The sequence below is a fragment of the Triturus cristatus genome, chromosome 11 (assembly GCF_964204655.1).
Source record: "Triturus cristatus chromosome 11, aTriCri1.1, whole genome shotgun sequence".
NCBI lineage: Eukaryota > Metazoa > Chordata > Amphibia > Caudata > Salamandridae > Triturus > Triturus cristatus.
The window spans coordinates 399839573-399864293 of NC_140594.1; the positions used below are offsets into that span (position 1 = coordinate 399839573).

Genomic DNA, 24721 nt, shown 5'->3' on the forward strand with positions numbered 1-24721 from the left:
TACAATAATGCACCTATTGTGTGAATGTTTGAGTTCTGAGTCTTTTACTCCCTCATTACCTCCCTGAGACATCTTGATTGCTCGCCTTGCTTGGAAAGCTTGGAAAGGGTGGATTTTGCCCAGTTTGCAGATACATACCAGAACAGACACCAGGATAGCGGTGGCAAACACCCTCAACCACCATTTATTGGCCCCTAGCCACTGTCTGTCATGGGGCCCCTCGAATGTGTTGTTCTTACTGTAGGTCTTAGATAAGATGGAGGGTTTGAGAGTTCACTTGGTACAGGGGAAGATTGAGCAAACACTACCAGGCAATGGGGGCTTCCTGCCCACGTACACAAGTGTCAGAAAGGTTCAGAATGTTTGAATCTCTTTCTGATAAGGGTCACTAAAAGAGTAAATGTCGGGGCTCAATGGAGCTTGCTCTGCCAGGCAGACTGATGTCTAGCTTAGTGATGCCACCTTGGTGCAGAAGGCCCGCCCCGCGGTGGTATGCTACCATCCAGCACAAGAGATCTAAGCTGACTGTGGCTGCTGCAGTTGAAAATATAGTTATGTTTTTGGGCAGGGTCGCCAATGCCATATTTAAGTTCCCAGTTTCACAGTTTTTCATCATAAGGAAAAAGTCATTTTGGGATGCTGCTTGTCGAGTCCTGGGGTAGTAAAAATGTTCTATATTCAAAGGAGTACGAGGAACAGAGGACTAATGCACCTCTCCCTGAAGTATCAGAACATATGTGGCCCTAAAGACAAATGGAAACAATGTATACCGTGTGCTTCTAAGTGAATAATCAGACGTTGAAGTATCTCTCACTGCTGGCAGAAGGGAGAATTTTTTTTTCCCATTTCAGTCACCCAGATCATAGCAGTTGGGTGCTTCACAATACATGGTTCAGGTAGGTGGTAAGGGTAACTGCTGCATCCTGGAGTGACCGGTGGGTGCACAGATCTGTTCTACTTTGCCAGAGCTTCTCATCATCTGCGTATTCCCGTTTACTGGGGCCTGACATACTATCAAGTTGGAAGTAGTTCGAATAGTTTCAGCTGTTCATGCCGGTGGTGTGTGTCTCTGCGCTAGGTAAGGTGGGCCTCCTGTCCGTACTGGAAGCCTGCTAGCTGCGTGTGGGCAGTGCACTCAATGAATGTGTCTGAGGGACCCTAGTATTAAAGATCAGGTAAGGAGTAAACACTTAAGAACATGTCCAGGAAATACTATACTACTTTAATAATTTGTGGACCAACATATGTTAAAAATGCGGTAAGTGTGGACTTTGTTTTTTACGTTGGGTTGATATGTTTCGCTGTCTGAGTGTGCAGGGAGCTTCTTCAGGTGCAAAAGATTGTTTGGGTCATGCCCCTTGAAATGTAAACCAGAAAAAAGTCTCGGATTTCAAAGTGCTGAAAATAAGACCAGGTTAAAATGTGCAGTTCAAACAGTTCCAAATATAAATACCTTTGTCTTAATAATATGCACCTAGAAGAGTAGTCTAGAAACTTTTAGTCTCCACGGGCCAAGACTGACATGATATCAGGTATTTGCAGCACACATAGATAAGGGAAAAGATGGAAAAGCACAATATTTCCTAAAACATGCTTTTAGTCACCATTAGGGTCATATTTTATTACAGAACATTTAAATGTGATAAACATACTGGGAAATAATATTTGAGACATGCTAATGCAGTGAAATGAATGCCTCTGCCTTCCACCACCGCTCGTGAGCTGGCGTGGGATGACATCCTTCAGGAGGATAGGGAATTTCACCTCCCTTGTGATTGGAAATGGTCACTCAGAAGACCCAGGGGGTACCATGGGCACGGTGTTCTCCAGAGTTTAACGTCACGGTATATTGGCCCAATTAGAGGCTTGTCTGAAAGTCCCACACTCATATTATCCCACAGGCAATTTGTTTTTTCCTGGCTCCCATCTGCCAGATCCACACACCAAAATAGGATTCCCGTTTGATAGCCTGCAGCCTATAGCCTCTAAAGAGCTGGAGTAGTGACTCTCTCTCTTAATCTCTTTTTTCACAGATACCCTGGACATCCACACATACTCATTTGTTGGACCCATTCCACAGAAACTTCGCCCAACTTTAGAATCATCCTCCATCCTGGAGAAGTTTCTAGAAGACGACATGTTACGCTCTGTCCTGGAGGACTTTCTTGGGGACTCGGAGTCACTCTCTGAGCTGGAGAACTTTGTACATGACTCGGAGTCATTCTCCAGGATTGAGAGGTTTCCAGAAGCCCCAGCACCACATCCCAATATGGACAGACTTTGGGAAGATGCTTCCTCTTCACCCACCTCACGGGTGTCTCCAAAGGAACACGTCATGAAAACAATGCGGTTACTTGGTAGTGCGAACAAGATTCCAGTTGCTCTGAATTTGACAGGGACAAAAAGCTACCTGGCATGTGAGAACCCACCCTCCTTGACATTGGAGGTAAGTGATGGCGGTGGGGGTTCTATTTCTAGTGCAGAGCATGTGTGGAGACAAATAACTATTCTGTGCAGTAAATTAAAGGCTCCCACCCAAAAATTAGTGATATACACCATATCATTTAGCAGATCACCTGCAGCGGGAAAAATAGAGGTTGGAAGCAGGGATGGAATATTGTAGGAGCGAAAATGCATCAGCATTCTTCAAGGCAGCTCTTGTTCCTGAAAGGAACCGGGGCTCCATTGAGTACTACCTTCTTCCCCCAAGACTGTCAACAGCATTCACAAAGAGAAAGGTGATACAAGGAGGCACCACCTCCTTTGAGATGTCAGTAACTCATCAATTATTTGTGACCACAGTTGCAATCACAAGCCATTGATACATTCCATTGTGACTTGCAGATAGGCGGGGCCGCTCCTTCACACCCTCTGCTAATTGCAATTCGGTGTGAATCACAAAGCCCATTTTGTGTGTCGGCACGCTTTTCCGACTTGCAAAATTAGTTGAGTAAATAGAAAAACGCATTTTTGCAGTCGCAAACCCTGTGATTTTGAAAATTGCAGGGTTTGCAGTTGCAAAATAGCTTTATACATCTGGCCCCTTAACTCATCATTTGACTTGCAACCCAATTTATATTCCTGCAGTGCTCAGGTTTTTGTTATTTTCCCCACAGTTATTCCCTTCCTTCAGTAGAAAATATAGGATTTCCTTGCAGCTATCCAGCACTGATTGGCCCCAGGGAGGGCTGGGCCATATTGGGCAGATTTCCAACAGCTCAGAGGGAGAAAGGAAGAGGACCTCAGCAGTGTGCTCTGCTACCCTCCTGTTGTGTCTGACAGTAGGTGTGCCACACAGTAGCACATACATTGTGCATCCAGAGTTCCTTCCATAGTGCCCTCGACTTGCTTGTACAGTGCTATATGTTGTATTGTGTGTGTGTCAAAAGTGAAGGTGTCAGACAACTTCTGCCACGACTGATTTCCATGGCTCATGCTGATGTACAGTCTTACCCGGAGCTCTGACGGAAGCTCTACCAATCCTCCTGGTCCACATGTCTTCCTCTCATTGGCTGAGCATTTTAGAGGGTGAACTAATGAGTGGAAGAGTCTCGGATGGGAGTGATACATTGAAAGGTTGTTAGGCACTGCTGCCCGCACTTGTTCCTGCCCTCACCATTCACATGTTTTGTGGTTGACTGCTCCTGCCTGTGCCTTGCCTAAGGATGTGTGCAGGTGACCATCTGCCATCTGCTTTTTGCCTCAGGACACAAAGAACTTCAATCCTAAACTTTGTGACTCTTGAGCCCCGAGGAGGCTTAGCACAACACTGTCAGACTTAGCACTCCAACCAGTTCCTCACCGCACCACATCCCACACCTTATGCCCTGCAAACCCAAACCTACTAACAGCGCCAAAACCATCATGGGTCTCCACAAGGTTCAGGTCCTTCGAACTGCACAGTCCTTTCCGGTGGCTTGATAATCTCATTCAAATTAGCTTTCTTCTAGATCTCAAGTGAGCCCTTATCACTCACCTTATTACACTCAAAAACAGTCTGATGGAAGACCGGCTCATCATGGCCCATGGCACCACCAGCCACCGCGTAAAACACAGCAGCATGAGCAGCTGTCCAGAGGCCACACACTGTGAACATAAACATCTCTACGCTGTTTGTTATTTTTAGGTTTTTTAATGCTTCAAACTCTGTTTCTCTTTGATCATCACAGTATCTTCAACGTTTCTATATGTAGTCACCCTCCAGCTCATGACCTCATGTCCATATGTACCTCCTTAATCCCATGTCATGTATCACCATTTTATCAAAAAGTCCTGTACGTTTGCATTAGCCACAGATACAAGGCAGTGACCTCATTTACACTGGCCATTTAACATTGAAGAGAGATGTCGCCCATGTGGAATATGTTAACAATATGACTCTTCGAGTATGACAATGTGGTGCTCAAATGCTATCGTGAACATGTGGATAGAGCCAGCTTTTTGGACGAAAGGTGAGGGTTGATGTTTAACTCGCGAGGTGTCAGGAGCTAATGGTACCTTAGTTCTGAAGAAATGTGGAGAGGTTCTAGAATTGGAGAAGCGATGTTGGATTCATGGTAAACCCTCCAGACAAAGAGATGTCCTGCGAAGGGTGAGGTGTGCATTAGGAGGTAAATTTTTTTTTTTTTTTTTGCAGCGAACAAGCCAGGTTTTGTGGTCATCGGAGCACTATACTGCAAGGCTACAGTACAAGTAGAGATAGTATTAATCACTGCACTGATTTACCTGATGCCGGAAAGCAGCAAGTTTACAGCACAAACAGTACAGTTCACCACCAACAATGCAAACAGCCATATATAGGAATATTATTATTATTATTTTTTTTTTGCATAGTTTTATATAGCGCGATCTTGACCCGAATCCAATCAGGTATCAGAGCGCTTTACATAGCATCAGTTACGTTACATGAGGACACACATTCATTTTTTGTTAGGCACGGGGAGATTGGGTGATTTGCACAGAATCACAGGATGTTCAGCGTCATTACCGAGACTCGAACCGAGTTCCGCAGGTCCGAGGTCGACCGCTCTAGCCGATAGGCCATCTCCTCTCCTCTCTATATTAAATGTAGAGACACTGTACACAGGTGTAACACCACGCATCAGGCATCACTGGTGCATCAACTACATAGTAAAATTATGAAATCAGTCAAAACGCCTCGGATTGCCACACATGGACAGGGTATACAGTTCTAGGTCGAGTTTTGAAGGACGCCAACACTGACACTCGAGGGGACCAGGAAAACACAAAAGCAATGGTGCATGGAAAACTTTGAACACATAAAAACCGGCATAGGAAGAACAGGGGTAGCAAACATTCTCAGTCCTCATGCAAGCTTTTGGGGGCTCAAGGTCCCTAAACTCCCCTGCAGATGGCAGGCATCAATAAAATAATTTGCCTTTGAGTAAGACAGGGTTTCTTAAGGTCTCTAATGTCCTCACCAGGGCTCGAGTCGGGGTCCCCCCACTTATTTTACCGGGTGGACGCAGTCCCCCCTGCTCAAAAGCTGGCTGCATTGAGGGCTTCACCAACGTGAAGGAGCTGTATGGAAAGATTGCAGAGGCTTTCAAGATTCCCCTCTCGGAGGTGCGTATACTTTTACCACTAAGTATGGTGGGTCATGGATTACACTGGGAAGGAGCATGGCAGCTGCCAGGGGGCACATGGTGTTAGCGGGTGTACTAGGCTACAAGAAGGCCCCTTAGGAAAGAGTGGAGAATAGCCAGCGCCTGATCTGGTGAATGTACTGTAGATTTTGGGAGAGCTGAATTGTATCTCCGGGGACTTCTGGCGTTTGCAGACCTGACAATCATGAAGCATCAAGGGTTAGACTAACCCCTGCCCAAAAGCTGGACTTTCAATGATGGCGTTACTTGCCCACACAGCCGCCCCGTCGATCTCCCAAGTACAGGGCTGGCTGTCAATCTTGTGTAGCGTGCGAATGCGCTACCTATCAAAATTCTGCTTTGCCCTTTGAACCTGCCCCCATCACTTTTCGTGACGTCAATTCCTGTTGTGACGTCACTTCCTGTGACACAACCTAACTTGGAGCGTCCCCCCACTTCTCTTTTTTAGGGTCCTCACACTGTACCCAACCGTTCTTCACCATAAAAAAACAAAGTGATGACTGATGACCAGAACTCTTGTTGCAATAGCAAACAGGGCGCCAAGGCAGGTGTCAGATACTCTGGCCCTCTATGTCCGAAGACATTTCACAACCCATCAAGGCCTGGGAATAGCCACAGCTGACCTGGAGCCCTGTTTCTAATTGCAAACAGGGCATTGAAACGGCTATCAGTTGATCAAGGCCATCTCCACCCTGATAAAAATAATGGTGACGGTAGACAAGCAGCGCTGACAAGGGCTCATGGACAATGTCTCCTTCAAGGAAAGCTTGTTGCCCAAGTCCACCCTGGACAGTGCCCTTTTAGAAACCAAGAAGCTGCGGTCCCAGTGACAATATCCCTGGGGCCATGTTCACAGGTGCCAACTGGGCAATTGACTTTCTGTCTCCTGCCACAGGCCTCCTTGACTCGCAAAAGAAATGTAGTCAGAGGAAGGAAAGGACAGTTGACAACTGTCTCAGCACCTGGTTCACAGTAGTGAACTGAGCACAGGGACTGCTGTTACCTGTCCCAGGCCTCTTTTAAACCCTAAAAAGTGATTGTGAAGAAGTTGTAGGAGAAGTAAGAGCAAACACAACATCCTGTTAACAATAGCAAACATGGCACAGGATGACATTCTACAAACGAAGAAGTGAGAGATAGTAAAAGAAAGGTCTATCAGACATCACATTTTATATTCATGTCACCAACAAAACGTATGCTAGCCTTGTTGACCGCGAATCGAAGGGGTGGTACACACTGAACACCATATCCTATTCTTTAACAGAACGTGAGACTCTCAGCCACCAAAGTGGCATGCTTCATTATAGGGTCTCCTCCATACCCTGGCAGATGTCTGCTAGAAAATCGGGATGGACTCCAATATAGGAGCTCTTACATGCAAAAGAAAATTCCACCCTGTTACTGAGTTCAAGAAGTACTGACCTTAATACCCTAAAGTTAAAAGGACAATGCACCCCTGTGTGAAATATTTTAATTATCCATTGTTGAATAATTGTACTTTATCAGTGTCCCTATGGTAAGATTTAAACAATTAGCTGGAAAGTAAGTTTGTGAGAATATCCCTTCTATCTTTATCAGTCAACATGTTTCAGACTATTTATAGTGCTGTCATGGGCCAAAGGCTTCCTTCAGGACTACCCACTATTTCTCTTGTAGAGAAGTATTATACAGTGTTGCATTAAAAGAGTGCTCGAAAAAAGAATGAGAAAAAAGTGTGCAATAGCAAACATTACACTTGTTTTTGTTACAGCGGCCCAATATTGCTGCTATGCTGCAAAACCGGCCCCCGGTAACAAAAACGGCCCACAGGGATTCAAAACTGGCACCCACCCTGGAGGCCCACCGGGGAAACGCCTGGTGCCTTTACAGCCCGTCCAGCCCTGTGTATAATATGTGGTAACATATGCATCTCTACATTAAACTGGTTTGACTGTAGTACCACTCATGTCTGGACTCCAGCTAGCGAAAAATACTATGAAGAAAATCTTCACTTATTAATGAATGGTCTAACCAATATAGGATAATTGGGCTTTGTGAGATAAATCATTCTTTTAAAAAACACTTCCATTTTATATCACACAGTGTAAACACAACAGGCACAGTGGTTGGTAGAAGATGGTGGACCATGATCATTAATGTAAAAAATTGATTAGTATTTGTGGCGGGGGCCAGATTACGCACCTCAAGGAGCAATGACAACCCTGGTACGGGTGAATCCTCAAAGTCAGTAAATTAATCTAAACTCAACCCCTTAGTATCTATTGCACAGAACAGACAGGCTTAACTTAAAACAATGTGTCAAGTATTTATGCAGTACCAAAACAGTTATAATGGTGAAATGCAAAAAATAAAAATCTCAAACTGAATTAGAAAATCGAGTAAAATTTTATAGACAAAATGACTCCAAAAAGGCAAATATCCAATGAGGGAACTGGAGTTATGAATTTTTAAAAGTTTTAAGTAGGAATAGCACCAAGAAGCATAAAGTGACAATAAGAGTCAATGCTCATGGTAGACCGGAGCCTAGGCGCTATTTGATGCTGATGATAATGGGGCATGAGTTGATTACACCAACTAGGTTCATTCTGATTTTACCTCCTAATTCAGTCTTTTAAGTTCCATTTCACCACAGGAGTACACTGCTAAAGCCCCGAGAACCTCAGGGAGGCACTTAGATACTCATAGGGTGTCAGGCAGCATCTAGTCCAGGTTAATTTTCCACTGATCAGCTGGGCAGTTGCAGGAAAGTCCTCTTGTTGCTTGTTGTTACGCTGTAACTTGAACATATCATCAACCTTGTGGCCTTTGCAGACCAAGCCTTTGCCTGGGTACAAGAGGGAGCAGGTTCAGTCTTTTAGGGAGCATCTTAGGTCACAGACAGCAGCTCCAGTCCTCTTCTATTCTTCCTCAGGTCACCTATTCTAAAAAAAACTAACGCAGGCAAATCTGATCTCAATAATTTCCCCCCCATTTCCAACATCTCCACCCTAGCAAAACTTCTAGAAAAAAGTGGACAATCTCAACTTTGTGCTCACATAGAGAATTATCAACTCCTAGACCAGCATCAATCTGGTTTTAGGAAGGAGCACAGCACCGAATCGGCTCTCACTCACGTTATGGATGACATTTAAAAAATGCTTGACAAAAACGAATCCTGCCTCCTGATTCTCCTTGACCTTTCGTCCGCATTCGACACGGTTAATCATGACAACCTCCTATCCATCCTGCAAAACAGAATGGGTTTTGCTGATCAGGTGCTACAATGGTTCTCGTCTTTCCTATATTACAGATCACAAAGAGTCAAGGCAAACCACTCTCTCTCCCAGTCCTCTCCTGTACTCATGGGGGTCCTCTATCTCCTATCCTCTTCAACCTTTTCCTGGAACCTCTTGCTAACTCATTAAACTCTATGAACATTCTCTTCCACATGTATGCGGACAACACGCAACTCTATTTGAAAATCTCATCCCTGGAAAACATCACCTCTCTCAACACTACCCTAACGTCTACTCAAAACTGGCTAACGGAGAACCAACTCCTGCTTAACACTTCCAAAACGGAATTCCTGCTCATCTCCCCTCCGAACCACATCCTCAAGCTAGACCTATGGCTGAGTCACCTCACTGCTTTCAATTGCACTCCTCTCATCATAGATTGAGCCAAATCTCTCGGAGTCACCAGACTTTCACCTGAATATGAAAAATCATATCAGCAATGTATGTAAGGGAGCAAAACACTTGTTGAGGTCACTCAGAAATATCAAACCTTTCCTTCCACTAAATGATTTCAAGCAGGTGGTCCAAGCGCTTGTCTTGCCGAGGCTACGGCAGTGCTACCCTCTGTGTCCTTCCCAGATACGCCCTGGCTCCACTAAGGTCATCACTGAACACAGCGGCTAGACTGGTCACAGGCACCAAACGATACAAACATTTATCCCCAGTCCTAAAATCTCTCAAATGGCTGCCCTACGAAGCACAAATTCAGTTTAAGAGCCTCAAGATGCGCCACTACCTTCTTCTTGAAACCATTCATCCTTAACAAACAAATAACTTGTCACCGAGCTTTCTCCAGCGCTGCCCCAAAGATATGGAACTCTCTTCCACCGGAAGTATGCAGAATCTCTTCAACGAAGGCTTCCAAATTGGAAGTTAAACGATTCCTAATGAACAAATACTTACCCGAAGAGGGATAGGCTCACTTGCTCGTTGACATTGTTCCCACTATCATGATTCCTCCATTTGTAGCGGCTCTTCTTTAATGCACACTGTGACCCCCCCCCCCCCTTGTTGCCCCTGTACACCTGCTTATTGTATTACCCTCCTGGGCGCAATTGTCCCGCATTCTGCGACCATTCCAGTCTATTTTTTTTCTTTTTCTCTCTCTTTTTCTCTACCGGATGTTGGAAGTGCATGTATGTTCTTCCTTACATCATATTATAAAGCGCTCTGATATCCTTTGGGATCTTGTTTGTGCTATATAAATCTTTATAAATGAAATAAAATAAAATAGCGATGACTTTGGGAGCCCCTAGCAGTGTCTCCTTGACTCACCGGTCTACAGTTGGTGGCCGAGGGGATACCTAGGGTGCCCCCTGTAAATCCATGCACGGGGTGCCTGCCACAGGGTGTAGGGTTTTACAAACACACACCCATTTCTCGATGGGAGTATGGATTATGGCCGGTTTAAGGTGGTGGTAAAGGGTTCCCATAGAGAAATGGGAGTATACGACCGAACAGTGTTCCGCCGCATTGTAATCAGATAGTCAGAACCGTCGACCGGAGGTCGGTCGGTTCCGATTTCGAGATGGTGTCTGTCAGAGGCAACTCCGACCGACATTGTAATAAGGCCAGTAATGTACAGGACGTGGGTAGATTTTGTACTATATACTGAAGACTTATATGTAAATTAAATATACCATTTAGGCTATACTAATTTCATCATCTTGAAAGGAGGAGCACAGGCACTTTACCACTGGCTAGCAGGGGTAAAGTGCACAGAGTTCTACAGTGAGCAAAAACAGTCAAGGCAAAACTGTAAAGGTACATCACACAAAGATAGTCATTCCTACAAGTAAGATCTGTATAACTTGCCCTAACCCTCTTGTCACAGAGTTATCTGAAGGGAGCAGAGGTGATTCAATGTGATGCTAATTAGCCAGAGGCCCCAAAAAAGTTGGGAGGTGCATAAACCTTTAGTATCAACGCAAAGTGTATTGAAAAGAACAGATGACAGTCTCATCTTGCCGGTGTGATACTGAACCCAGAGGAGTTACCTAGTAGTATCTACTCAAGTCCCCAAGGTAACAAAAGAACAATAAAAGGAATTTAAATAGTGCTCAGTTAGTGAGGACAAAGCAGGTGACATTACTGCAGGACCATGGAGATGGGTGACATCACACACAGACAAACATCATGCATATTTACTTTCTTACGCCTGCTACCCCTCCTGGGGTAGAGGCCATCAACCATGACTCTCAAGCCATCTCTGTCCTGGGATTTTCTTTCAATCTGACTCTAGGTGTAACCCATCTCCTTGCAGTCCTGACTCAAAGCCTTGACGCCAGTTGTTTCTTAACCTTCTCTGTTCCTCTTCCCTTGAGGGTTCCAGGGGAGGACTTGTCTGATGGTGTCTGATGCAGACTTGCTGAGGGTGTGACCTATCCAGCCCCTGTCTATTTTCATGATTTCTTCATGAGCAGGGAGTTAGAAAGTCGCCTGCCATAGGTTGTTGTTGCCGATGGTATTCGACCTGCGGATTTGGAGGTGCTGAAGGTCTGGACTTTGTTGGTGGTGGTCACTGTTGTCCTTTAAGATCAGACATTTTAACACCAAACTTTGTTTGCAGCATTAGGTCCTTGGAGCTCCAGATCTTCTTTAGCTGAATGAAGGCAGCCCTTGCTTTGATGTTTCTTGCCTTGACGTTGGCATCTGTGCAGCCCTGCTTGTTTATAATACTGCCCAGTGAGGTGAAGGCATCAACCTCTTCCAGTGCGTCGCCTGCAAAAGTGACTGCAGTTGTGTTGGCAGTGTTAGTCTTCAGGATCTTGGGTTTTCCCCTGTGAATGTTGAGGCCAAGTTGTGCTGATGTGGCTGCTACTTTGTCGGCCTTCTCTTGCATCTGCAGATGGGTAAGAGAGTAGGGCCAGGTCATCTGCAAAGTCCAGGTTGTCAATCTGCGCCCAAAATGTCCACTGGATCCCATTTCTTTTCCTTGCTGTAGATGTCTTCATGATTTAGTCTATGGCCAGCAGAAAGAGAAAAGGTAAGAGCAAACAACCCTGGCAGACCACGGTCTTCACTTTGAAGGCTTCCGTGAGTTGTCCTCCATGGACTATCTTGCAGGTCATTTCCTCATAAGAGTTTCTAATAATTCATACAAATTTATCTGGCACACCATAGTGCCAAAGGTGTTTCAAAAGGGTTTTCCTGTCCACGCTGTTGAATGCCTCCTCGCAGTCAATGAAGATGACATAGAGGTGGAGTTCTATTCCATCTATTGCTCGATGATGCGCAGTGTTGCAATCTAGTCAGTACAGGATCTTTCTTTGCAGAAGCCAGCTTGCCGGTCTCTTAACCGAGTGTCAACTTGCTCCGTCATTCTGTTCAGGATAAATCTGTTTAACACTTTGCCTTGGGTTGATAGAAGAGTTATCCCTCTGTAGTTTGCACAGTTACTCAGGTCGCCTTTCCTGGGGATCTTGATCCGATATACCTCCTTTCAGCATGATGGCACCTTTTCCTCTTCCCAGATCCTTCCAAACATAGGGTAGAGCATGTCTGCTGATGATTCAATTTCTACCGTCATTGCCTCTACTGGAATGTTGTCAGGTCCTGCTGCCTTCCCCTTTCTCAGATGTTTGATGGTTTTCCTTAGTTATTCCTTGGTTGGTCAAATGCATCGATTGGCAAGTCCTTGTCAGCTGGCTGTATGTTATGTTATGTTATGTTAAACACATTTGTAAAGCACATGGCTGCCCCAGCAACAGGGTGTCCCAGTGCTAGCGGACAGGTCCAAAGAAAATAGGGCTAAATGGAAGAGAAAAGCCAAGTTTTAATCAATTTCCTGAATGCCCAGTGATCTTGTGTACTACGGCCAGCCAGTGGAATGGAGTTCCATAAGGCAGGAGCCTGAGCCTTGAAGGAGCGCCCCCCTGCTCTACACCTGCATACCCAAAGAGCGCAAGCCAGACACAGGTCAGTGGAGCTCAATGTTCGCGATGGAACATATGAAGTGCACAGTGCCTGTAGAATTTGGGGACCCTGGCCATGTAGAATCTTATGTGTGGTGCAGAGAGTTTTAAACTGGACTCTCTGTTTCATTGGCACTCACTGAAGACGGCGAAGAAGATTGGAGGTGTGTCAGTACTTTGGTAGGGCAAAAAGAATGCGTGCCGCCGCATTCTGTGCCCGCTGGAGTCTTTTAATGACTGTTTTATTCACGCCAAGCAGAAGCCCATTACAGTAATCTAGGCGTGATTGGACTACAGATTGAACATCAATTGGCGGGTAGGGGCATAAAAAAAACCAGAATGGGTTTAAGGCCGTGTAGGAGGCCAAAGCATGTACCAGCTACTTTTTTTGTGTGAAACCCCCATGTCCTTGACTGCAGTTTTCGGTTGGGGAGGGGTACCCAAAGCCGCGGGCCACCATTGGTAGTCCCATTTATGAGTATCAATGCCAACCAAGAGCACCTCTGTCTTGGCGGAATTAAGTTGTAGATAGTTGTCCGCCATCCAGTCCGAGATGGCTAGGACATCCTCACAGAATTTCAGCTGGTCCCGATCAGGATTGTTAGAGAAAGTGAATACCAACTGGGTATCATGAGCATAAGATACCATATTAATGTTCCGTGCTTTAGCCAAGAGTGCCAGTGGGCGGACACACACGTGGGGCTCAAGGCAGAGCCTTGAGGAACACCACAGCTAAGGGGGTAGATACTGGACAGATAGGGAGGGGCATGGACCTGAAAGGAGCACTCAGATAGAAAAGAGGTAAACCAGGCCAAGGCCTTGCCTTTGACCCCGATCTTTCCTAGCCGTTGGAGTAGAATCATGTGGGAGACCGTGTCAAAGGCGCAGTCAGGTCAAGTAAAAATAGTGCTGAAGTGTTACCCTCGTCTAGCATGGCCCACAGTTGCTATGTGCATGCCAGAAGGGCTGATTCCGTACTGTGTCTGGACCGGAACCCATTTTGTGAACTGTCTAAAATCTCATTAGCTTCCAGATATTTGGTCAGAGTGATGTTAACATGGGACTCCATAATCTTGGCCAAATATGGGAGCAGAGAGTTTAGCCGATAGTTCTCCGGCAGAGACGTGTCTAGTGTGGGCTTTTTCAACAATGCAACGACCTTAGCATGCTTCCATGACTTAGGGATCTCTGACGACAGGAGCGATCTAATGATGAGTTCTCTGCCTTCAATCATGAGACAGTCGTAGAATTTCCTAAAGATGTCCGGTTTTATAGGATCGTCAGGAGAGCCTGATTTAACCTTAGCTGCCAGAACATCCAAATCTTTAAGAGACATGGGTGGCAGATCTTGTAGGGAGTAAGGAAGGACTGTTGAGGTGTAGATCACCAAAGATTTGGAGGCAGCCCACCTTGTGTCGAGTGCATTGTAAATGCATTCTACTTTAATAATGAAATACCTCGCCAGTGATTCACATTGTGTATTAGTGGATATGGTATCATTGGTTCCTGTCGGGGATTTTAGCATATCTTTCATAAAAGAAAAAATAGTTCTGGAGGGGTCGGAGCTTGACAAGAACGAATTGGCATAGAACGAGGCTTTAGTCTTTTGAACTAATTTGTGGTAGGCTTTGATTTCTTTCCTATAGGTATTTTTTGCAGTGGCATCATAAGTACGCCTCCAAGCTCGTTCCAATATGTTACAGTTTTTCTTTCCTGCCCACAGAGTCTCATTGTACCAAGCATGCGTTTGCGTGTGCTTAGCACGGTCAATTTCTTCGGGATACAGTGGTCAAGCATGTTGTTTATCCAGCCCCTGAAGGCTCTATCGACTGCCTCCAAGTCAGTAGGCCAATCTGGGTGGGACGAGTTTAGGCAGGCACAAAGGTAGACTCGTACAATTTGTGCCAAGGACGCTTCATGGATGACTGACAGGGGGTCCTCAGGGGAGCGCCTACAATACTGAGGCGCATTGATATAAGAAAGTGGTGCGTCCAGGTCAGAGGGAGGGGTGTGTTGACTGTCAAAGTTTGAAGATTCGAGAATATCGGATCAAGTAAGTGGCCTGTCAGGTATGATGGTCCCTCCATTAACTGAGTTGGCAGGCATCCAGGTTGCCCAGAAAGTTGGAAATCTCCTGGGAGTCCCGGCGTTCCAGATGTAAACTAAGGTCGCCTATGATGTTCAAATTAGCTGACTCTAAAACAAGAGTAGATACAGTATGAACTAAGGCTTCTTGGAAAGCCTTGGCTGGATCTGGTGGGTGATAAATAGGAAGCCCAGTGAAGGTAAAGTTATGTGATATATTGATTTTAAACAGGGCGCTTTGACAGTCTGAGATAGTCTGGGACAAAAGTGTACAGTGGAAAGCGGATTTGAATATACCCGCTAGACCTCCTCCCCTCCTGCAAGGCCTGTTCTGTGTAAGCAACCTGTAACCTGCAGGAAGAGCCAAGGCGGGAATCACCACGGAATCAGTGGTTAACCAGGTTTCTGTCAGAAATAGTATATTTGGAGAGGAGTCCTGAAGAAGATCGAATATTTCAGCATTGTGTTTTACAAGTGACCTGGAGTTAAGGCTGTATATATTGATATGAGTTGAGCCTGAGACCTTCTGGGGACACCTAGAACCCCACATGGTTTTAAACCCGCATTTATTGCACTGTTTCTGGAGAGTGTCATGATGCCATTTATAGTGCCCACACAGCTCTTTAGGTTGCAGGGCAAGCAGAAGTTTCAGTGGGTAAATTAATCTATTTGAAGACCCAGGACCGGAGGTCCTGGCGCCTGGCGGCATAGAGGCTGGTGGAGACTGAAGTGTGGGCTGATTGTCTTCCCACTTTTGTCTTTAACAGGTCTTTCTGGCCTGCTATATCTGCTGAAGAGTTTCCTTATTATGTTGTAGAGTTCTTTAAAGTTTCCTTGGCTTCCTGTGCTTCTGTGGCAAGAGCATTGAGGAATCTTTGCTTGCTGCTCTTAATCTTCTCATGTGTACATTGTCTAAAAAGCCTAGCCTTCTCATTTGGTTGAGTTGCGAACAACAGTGGAAATTGACATTGCACATCCAAGGCATAATGTGCGCCTATGCAAAACAACAAATAATGAGAGCTTATGTGGGTAACATGAATGCAGGAACATGATAGAGTCTGACCCTGTGTGCAAGTGTCATTATAAAAAATACAAGATGGTTTGCTTAACAATGAGGGTGAATCGGGGGGAGTGGGATCCACAGTTGAAGTCGAAATCCACGGGAACACTTGTGGTGTTGAACTATACTTGCAAATCCAGAGACTAAGGGACGTGAGGGTGTAAAACGGACTAGGTTGCTACCAAAACTCACTTATTGGGTTATGCAATATCCTAAGGAAGTAATATGGTGCTTCGCGCTGGCGGCTGGTATGCTGCCCCGTCTTTACTGTTTACTATAACACAGTTCAGGCGACAGGCACTCTGTGTGTTTGGGAGGTGGGAGGTTATTATTCACCTAGCAGGGTTGCAGGGAGGGGGTGTTGGGTATGTTGTTATTGTTATTTTGTATGTTTGCATATGTGCTCAAGACCAATATAGCCGAAAACGTGCACCAAGTTGTCAAAAAATGGGATTGGTGGGAGGAGAGGGCCACTGGTTGCAAGCCTCAAACTGTTTGTCATGGGGGAACAAACTAACATGCAGGTGTGGACCTGGAACGTGAATTGTCTAGGCAACAAAATCAAGCGCACCCTGGTCCTTCAGTACATTGAGAGGCACTCCCCAGATGTAGTGTTGCTTCAGGAGACGCACCTGAAAGGCAGCAAATGTAAAGCACTGGATCAATTTGGATACAGGCTAGCAGCTCATTCTGGTTTTTCCTCGGGGGCACGAGGTGTAGGAATCCTGATCAGCAATGCATTCCCTCTGACCATCACTTGTGTGAGGACGGACACGGCGGGATGCATGGTGGCAGCTGTGGGTAAATGGGAAGGGCGCACAATAGTACTCTGTTCACTCTACATACCTCTGGGGCTGCATAGGGTCACTCTACCCAAGATTAGTTTCTTCTTGCTCAAGTTGCCCCTAGGAACCCCCCTAGAGGGTGGAGACACCAATGCTGTCATGAACCCGGAGCTGGATTGATCTAACTCCAGAGTGAGTGGCAAGGGAGAGCGCGACTTGGCTGACTTCATGTTGGCCCTTGGCATGATCGATCTAGGGCGAGCACATAACCCCTCAACTAGACTGTACACGTACTACTCAGCTACACACAACTCCTTTTCTAGGATTGACTACCTCTTCATGCAGAACAACAGGGTAGAAGAGTTTTTGGATTCAAGGCAGAAGGCTCTGGAAATTTTGGACCACTCGCCGGTGGGAGTAGCCATTAAATAGAGCAGCCTTCCCGAGAATTGATCCCTGGCGCCTGAGCGACCCGGACCTTAGTGACCAGCTCCGAGAGAGCTCGGAGCTGTATTTCCAAGAAAATACAGGCTCAGTAATCTCCCACGTCACACTATGGGAGGCCTATAAAACAGTGATAAGGGGGCAGGCACAGGCACTCATCGGGGGGAAAAACAAAGATGAAGAGCTCCAAGTTAGATCCCTGGAGCTTGAGATAATCGAGATGGAGCGGGAGGCGGCACAGGACACCTCGAGAGACCTGAGACATAGGCTTGCACTAAAACAACGCAACTTGCGAGCACTTGCAGATGGTGAAGCGCGAGCATATGCTCTCGCGATGCAACACAGGCTATATGATGTGGGTTACAAAGCATCGAGGCTCCTAGAATGGTTGGAGAAATGAGATAGAGAGCGCTCCTGGGTGACGGGTGTGGAAGACAAGGCAGGGGAACTACAGACAACTAGCACAGGCATAGCGGAGGCTTTTGCAGCACACTTCGAGGGGGTATACATGCCGTCAGCACTAGAACTGAGGGAGACTTTGAGGGATTTTTAAGAGACTTTTCCCTTCCCACGCTATCCAACGAGTCATGGGCCACATTGGAAGCAGACCTCACGAGGGTAGAATTGGGCGCAGCCCTAGGATACTTCAACTCTGGGAAAGCGGCTGGTCCTAATGGACTCCCTGTAAAGATCTACAAGAGTCAAGCCTCAATAATAATTCCAACGTTGCTAGACATGCTAGTAGAAGTCCGGGAGATGGGACGGCTTCCGTCAGACCAATGTGCGGCCACGATAGCCGTAGTGTATAAGGCTGGAAACCCTCCAGATCGTGCTTCCTAGCACCCAATTTCCCTGATTAATGTTGAGGCGAAGGTGCTTGCCAAGGCATTGGCAAACAGATTGATATCTGTTCTTTCAGAGATAATACACCTCGACCAATCGGGATTCATGCCTAATAGAAGCACCCGCCATACCCTATGGAGACTCAACAGAGTGCTTCACCTAACGGATAGTCCAGAGGCTCAACAGATGGCAGTGATGTCATTAGACGCTTCAATGGCGTTTGATAGTATAGAGTGGCCCTATTTGTTCATGGTTCTCCGCAAACTGGGTTTTGGTCCCAACTTCAGTAGGTGGGTAAGGCTATTATACGAGAGTCCCAGCGCCCAAGTACGAGTCAATGGTGTAATGTCCAGATCCTTTCGGTTGGGTAGGGGTACCAGGAAGGGCTGCCCCCTGTCCCTGCTGCTCTTTTCCCTTGCACTGGAATCATTAGCACACTGGGTTCGGAGAGATCTGATGATCTGGGGTATAGATGCTCTGGGAGGGTGGGAGGAACGCATCTCGCTATGTGCGGATGATATCCTCCTATACCTGGCAAGACTGTATTATTCAATGGCGAGGGTGCTCCACATTTTTTAGCTCTTTGGCAGCTATTATGGATACAGCATCAATTGGGCTAAATCGGTAATATTCCCACTTTCGGGCCCCCCGCCCAGGGTACCAGCTAAATGTCCAGCACCGGTAGTAACGGAGGGGTTTAAATACCTGGTCAACTACATAGTGAGAGATCATGAGGCGTTCATGCGGAAAAACCTTGAGCCCAGTTGAAGCGCCTTAGTGCCGATGTATGTCACTGGCGTGCCCTCCCATTGTCATTAATGGGTAGGGCGGCCCTGTTCAAAATGATGGCTCTGCCCCGCCTTCTCTATGTTCTCCAGAACACCCCATATCGAGTACCCCCAACAATTTTTAAAAAAATATCCCAGGAAGTTAGACTGTTACAATGGCAAGGGGGCTCACCTAGGATTGCGCTCACCAAGTTGCAATGAGGGGTACATGAGGGGGGTTTAGCAGTCCCGGACATCAGGCTCAATTATTGGCCTCCCAGCTTATAGTAATAAACGACTGGGTATATGCAGACGAGAGTGAACCAGAGTACAGGGTTGACAGAGCCGGTATGCCCAGGGGTCACTACGCTTCACTCCTGTACTCTAGAGGGAGGTGGCTGGAGTGTCCATTGCATACAAGGGTAGTTGTAGAGTGTTGGAGGGAGGCAAACAAACTACTGGGCTGGTCTGGGGAGTTGACGTGCCAGACCCCACTATGGGAGGGCGATCTCCTGAGGGAGGTAGCTACATTGGCGGGTTTCAGAAAGTGGAAACTAATAGGGATTGAACACCTAGGCGATGTGTGGAGAAGAGAAACACCACTCACCTTTGAAGATTTGCAACAGGAATACACTCTGCACCGCACGCAAAAATACCATTATCTTAGGTTAATGCAGGCTCTGCAGCGACACATTCAGCATGGCACCTCCATTCTGGATTACTCACCTTTGGAAGACAGATTACTCCTTGACCCTATTATGGAAAAACCTACTTCCACAATCTACTGTAAGCTGGTCAATAATATACCAGAACCCCTAGTGACCCTTAGAGCAGCATGGACAGATGATCTGGGGAACATGGATGACACAGATTGGCAGGAGGCATTACAGGGTCCAAGTGAGATTGGTGTGTGGATGTGATTTAGGTTAGTACAACTCAAAATCTTACACCGTACATACTACCCACACACGCACCTATACACCTGGGGTAAAATGCACAGAGTACTCTGCATTAGGGGGAGTTAGCAAGAGGGCACCTTCTTTCACATTCTGTGGGAATGCCCGAAGATAGCAAGTTACTGGCAGGGTGTTACGGATGTAATGTCCAGAGTTTCCAGTGTATATGTCACTGTAGAGGCCAAATGGCTCCTCCTAATGATCAAAGACGAGTAAGACTGGCACAGATATACGGGAATTTGGCTTGCCCCAGCAGCCGGGATTGCCAAAAGGAACATTGCAAGGAGGTGGGGGGCGCCCTTGCCACCATCTTTGGGGGACTGGAAACGTGACCTTGATTGGTGCCAAAGGGGGTAAGAAACTGTATATAAAGAAAGAGGGTGCGCAAAAAGTGGGAGAGAATATGGTCACCATGGCGTAAGTATAGACTAGGGATGGAAGTAGAGGATCAAAAGCCATGGAGGCAAGGCTAAGAGAAAGTGTGGCCCTGTTTTGCGGAAAGGGGTTATCTTTCCGATTGCATGTATAAACTGTCATGGGTTGGGCCTTCTGAAATGAATGTTAACATTGTCCTTGTATCCCACTGGGAGCCAAATGTGGTAAGATTGAGATGTCAACTGTGCACAGATTGCTGTAACTATTGTTATGAATGGTCATTTGAGCAAAAGTTAATAAAAAAGAATAATAAAAAAAAATGATGGTGAATAAAACAGGGCCATTACAGCATGCATAGTTGAGTGTCAGTTTAAAAATGATAACCGCAGCACACACTCAGCTAAAATATTTTCCAGATGGATATTTCTAAAAACAGAATATTTTGTTTGAAGAACCAGAATAAAATGATTGGTCAACCTTTTGTCTGTTCAGATAAATGTAAATGCTATATGAATGCTTGAATTATAAAATCATAATATTAAGTAATGTGTGGAAAATAGCACATCATTGTAGTCATGTGAAGAAGATTTACACATATATAGCGGGATCAGCTCATTTAAGGTGTGGATAGAAGTGGACCTACTTCAGAAGAATATTTACTCAATCCATGGAATGTCATCTTTCAACCCAGTAAGATGTGATCTGAGTTTGAATATCCATTGTTATTCTCTGGTGAATCCTCTCTCGCTGGTGGAGCTTGGATCAGGAGTGAGATTACATTTTTATAGTATGATCCATTTGAGGTCATTCTCATTATGTCCCATTTCAAGACAGCGTCCAGGCATTTTAATAGTTGAGCTGTGGTGGCGTATTATACTTTTGTTTTCTCCTTTATCGGATTTTAACCTTTCTGGTTGGCATGTTTACATATCATAGGCCAGAAGGCGAAGTGATAAAGTAGGTCACTTTCTCTGTGTTACAGCTGATGTGGAGGAAGATGTCAGCTTCCTAGGCCTTTGTCAGGCCTCCGGAGTATCAAGTAACAACTGTGGGGGCAACACTGGCTAAGGCTGGTAGCCCAAAAACGAAAAGACTGACTGAAAAGAATCGTTGGACAGAGTTAATTAGACAACGGAATTCCAAGATGGCCGCCGCTGCAGAAGGTGCGACAGCGGTCTAGTCTTTCTCTCCACTGATGTCCAGAACCCAGGTGAAGCGCGCGCTCCGTGAAGAGAGCGCACTTCACTGAAGTAATTTTCGAGTGCGCAGCAAGAGTTAGAGTTCCTGAGTATTTCGTCGGGAGTTCGCCCGGTTACGTTCCGCTTCCCGTCGGGAGTAGGATTGAGTAGAGTTAGATTCTTGAGTATAGTTTTGTAGAGCAACACAGAATAAATTCCGAGAAGACGAACTTCTCGTTTTCGGTCTCCAGTATAGTTTCCAGTATCCAGTCAGCAGCTTGTACGAAGTCATCTCAACATCACCTATGAACCGAAGAACAGAAGTCCGAAGCTAAGTATAATTAATTATCAAAAAAAGTCGAGAGTAAACTAATGAATTCGAAAGAGTGTATAAGTATATTATAAGTATACTTACCAGACTAGAACTAGAAGCAGAACCTAAAAGAAAAGAAAAAACAAAAGAGAGTAATATTACAAGGACAAGGTGTTCATCAAAAAAATATACGTAGATAAGGAAAAACTACTTACCGAAGAGCAGGAGCAGGAAGATAACAACACTTACCAGAGAGTAGTATTCAGTACCCAGTAGGAAGATATTAGAACTCTCGAACACTGTATTTGAAGAAAGAAATAATCTTGTAGAAACAGTTAAGAATAAAAGACTCATGGACAGCCTAGAGTGATGTAATCCCCAACACCGAAGCTACATCAGAAAGTAAGTGAAGTAATAGAAATTAAACATAATATATACCATTCAGGCTAATTAGGCAGTGGTAGTGACTAAGATTCATTTTCTAGGTGATGACACAGTGAGGGGGCTTCCAAAGAAAGAAAGAAGTGATTAAATGCCAAATACATACAGAGGAGAGGCGCAGTACTTGAAAACCTAGGGTGGGTAAGACAACAGATAATATAGAGAGAGTAGAAAATTAGAGTAGAGTAGGTATTCACGTTGATGTGTTACTTGTTAAAGGTTCTCATAGAAGAAGAAGGGAACACGGGTAGAGCTTTTACCCTTCCAAGGCCTCCTTCATACTCAAAAAAATATGGTGAAGGATGCCCAGAACCACGCACAGCTGCCCTGGCACAATTTTGCCGAGGTAGTTGTCTGCATTCTCATGCTGATCTTCAAATGAATAAGAGCCTCTAAAAATAAATTACATTCTCTCAATAATCTAAAGTTAAAGAGAAGTTCAGGCTAACCAGGGTGTCAATAGTGACTGCTGCATAATTTAGAATTACATGAAATTCAAAAGTAATGGTACTGTCACAGGACCACATTACATAATATAGAAAAATAAACAAGCATTTGCAATGCAATAGGTCTCGCATTTACGTGAGTTTGAGCTATTGACATTGCAAATGACAATGCCTTTTATTTTTGTTATTGTTTTAAAAAAATAAATAAAAGGCATTGTTATTTACAATGCCAATAACTTACACTTGCGTAAATGCGAGACCTATTGCATTGCAAATGCTTGTCTATATTGACGGAAGAATAGATTTTAGAATTGATGCTCAATCGTTTGTAGGATCTGCTGACAAAAAAAGGGACGGCCATCCAAAACCATGGAGTATCTTGGATTGTTTTTCGCATTAGGATTTTGTTTGCTGTGGCGACAAAGGAGCTTCCAAATGGACTGTGAGCGCATTCCACCAGGGGCAAGGCTGGCTCATTGATGCTGGCAGGAACAGTGCTGGTAATAGGTATTTGTTAGGGATAACATTGCCTTTTCTTCATTCATTCAATAAGTAAATACTGCTTGGTCTAGCAATCAAGAACTGAGGCTCACTGAGGGCCTGATTTAGATCTCGGTGGACATATCCTATGGGATTGATATTTTAAGGGACTGGATATTTGTCACTGTTGTGACCGAGTAACCCGTCCGCCGAGATCTAAAGCAGGCCCTTTGTGAGAGTTAATCTGTAGACTGTTCCTATATAGAAGCTGCAGCCTTTCTCTCAGACCTCCAACGTGATGGATGCAAAGATAGGAAAGCAACAAAAAGATGAAGAAGTTACCACAGATTCGGTCTCCACCTTCTCGTATTTGGGCAAGTGGAGGGGATTGTCTTCTCTTTTGACATTTTTGGTGAAAAAAATATTAATCATTATAATATAATGATACATTAAGTAAATCAGACATGGTTTAGGCTCAGTCTACCTTTTTTCTCAGTATCTATCTGTACCGTAGAAAACTGGACTTAACTCATGCCCAGGGATCAGGTTGTGCATTAATGGGTATTCCGTACTAAACCTGGTAATGCTGAGAAATTTCATATGTAAAGCCGCAACACCGCTTCATGCCAAGAGGAAGCTATTACATGTAAAAAGAAAGTTCTGGCTCCAGACTGATGCTTGAGATGAGACCGATGAGAAATGTGCAGGAACATGTCGTGCCCACCTGAAAATGTGCTTCTGTAAGTGTGTTACCTATTATGCTGCATTTTGTTTGAGGATCAGACAAAAACTTAACAAAATAGGGGAACAGGTAGATGGCCTTTATTCATGCTCTGCATGGCCACGGCTGTGCCTTCTGAGCCCTCGGCCAAGGGTTGTGGTCTAAATTCACACCCTGTGCCTAATGCCCCTACGGTACCCCAGTATGGCTCGGTGAAAAATAATTGTTTGCCAGTAAGACAACAGGTGTACAAAAATTGTTGAAACTTGTATGTACTTTTCATTAATTCAAGGCCTTAGGGCGAGTACGCTAAGGAAATGCAGTGTGCTGTGAGCTCAGCTTGCATTACTGGCAGTGCTTCACACGTTTGCAAAATTTAGCAATTGGAGAATATTCATGTTGTTCCCAGAATGTCCCCCGATGATATTCAAATACAGTCAAAAATATACGCGCAAGATTGGTGATTGCTTTCAAAGTAACCTGTAAACACAAAAATGGAGCTTAAATACATTTTGCTAAACTGTTGTGCAACTTTAACTACTATTTCCCGGAGGCATAATTTATTAAAACATGTTTGAGGCATGCCAACATTAAAAAAAGATTAATATATATTGATAATCCGTGCAAAACAATTATGGACAAAATGATGGGCAACATGAAAATAAACTTGGAGTCTGATTCTTAAAGAAAGTTATAAAAGTGCGCCCGTGGGTCCTGTCCTTGCACTGGTGCAGATCGACAACTTTTAGAAATTGAAAAAACTAGGCCTGGAAACCGCACTTCTATCAAACCGCTTTGAATGTTACTTTCCTTGTGAGCAAATTCACACATGTATATTATCTTATACAAGAATCTCCTGAGCAATTGTAAATTCACGTGCTTAACATCAGTGCCTGCAAAGTAGCTTAATCCCATGTTATCCAAACATCAAAGCGGCAAAAGTGAAAGCAATGGAACAGAGCATCAAAGGGCTGGGTGAGAAGGGAGGGGGGAATGCAAGGGTCAAAGAGG

At 45.1% G+C, this 24721-nt stretch overlaps 1 protein-coding gene across 3 annotated transcripts in view; it reads left to right on the forward strand.

The window, feature by feature from the left end:
• Positions 1 to 24721, forward strand: part of LOC146784295 (uncharacterized) — a 305758-nt gene that overhangs the window by 35001 nt on the left and 246036 nt on the right. For 2 of the 3 annotated variants that reach the window (XM_085635521.1, XM_085635522.1), the window contains one exon: positions 2034 to 2446. The exons of the other annotated variant lie outside the window; for it this stretch is intronic. In XM_085635521.1, coding sequence (XP_085491647.1) covers positions 2034 to 2446 — 413 coding nt within the window. The remainder of the gene's footprint in view (positions 1 to 2033; positions 2447 to 24721) is intronic. 3 annotated transcript variants of the gene reach the window in all.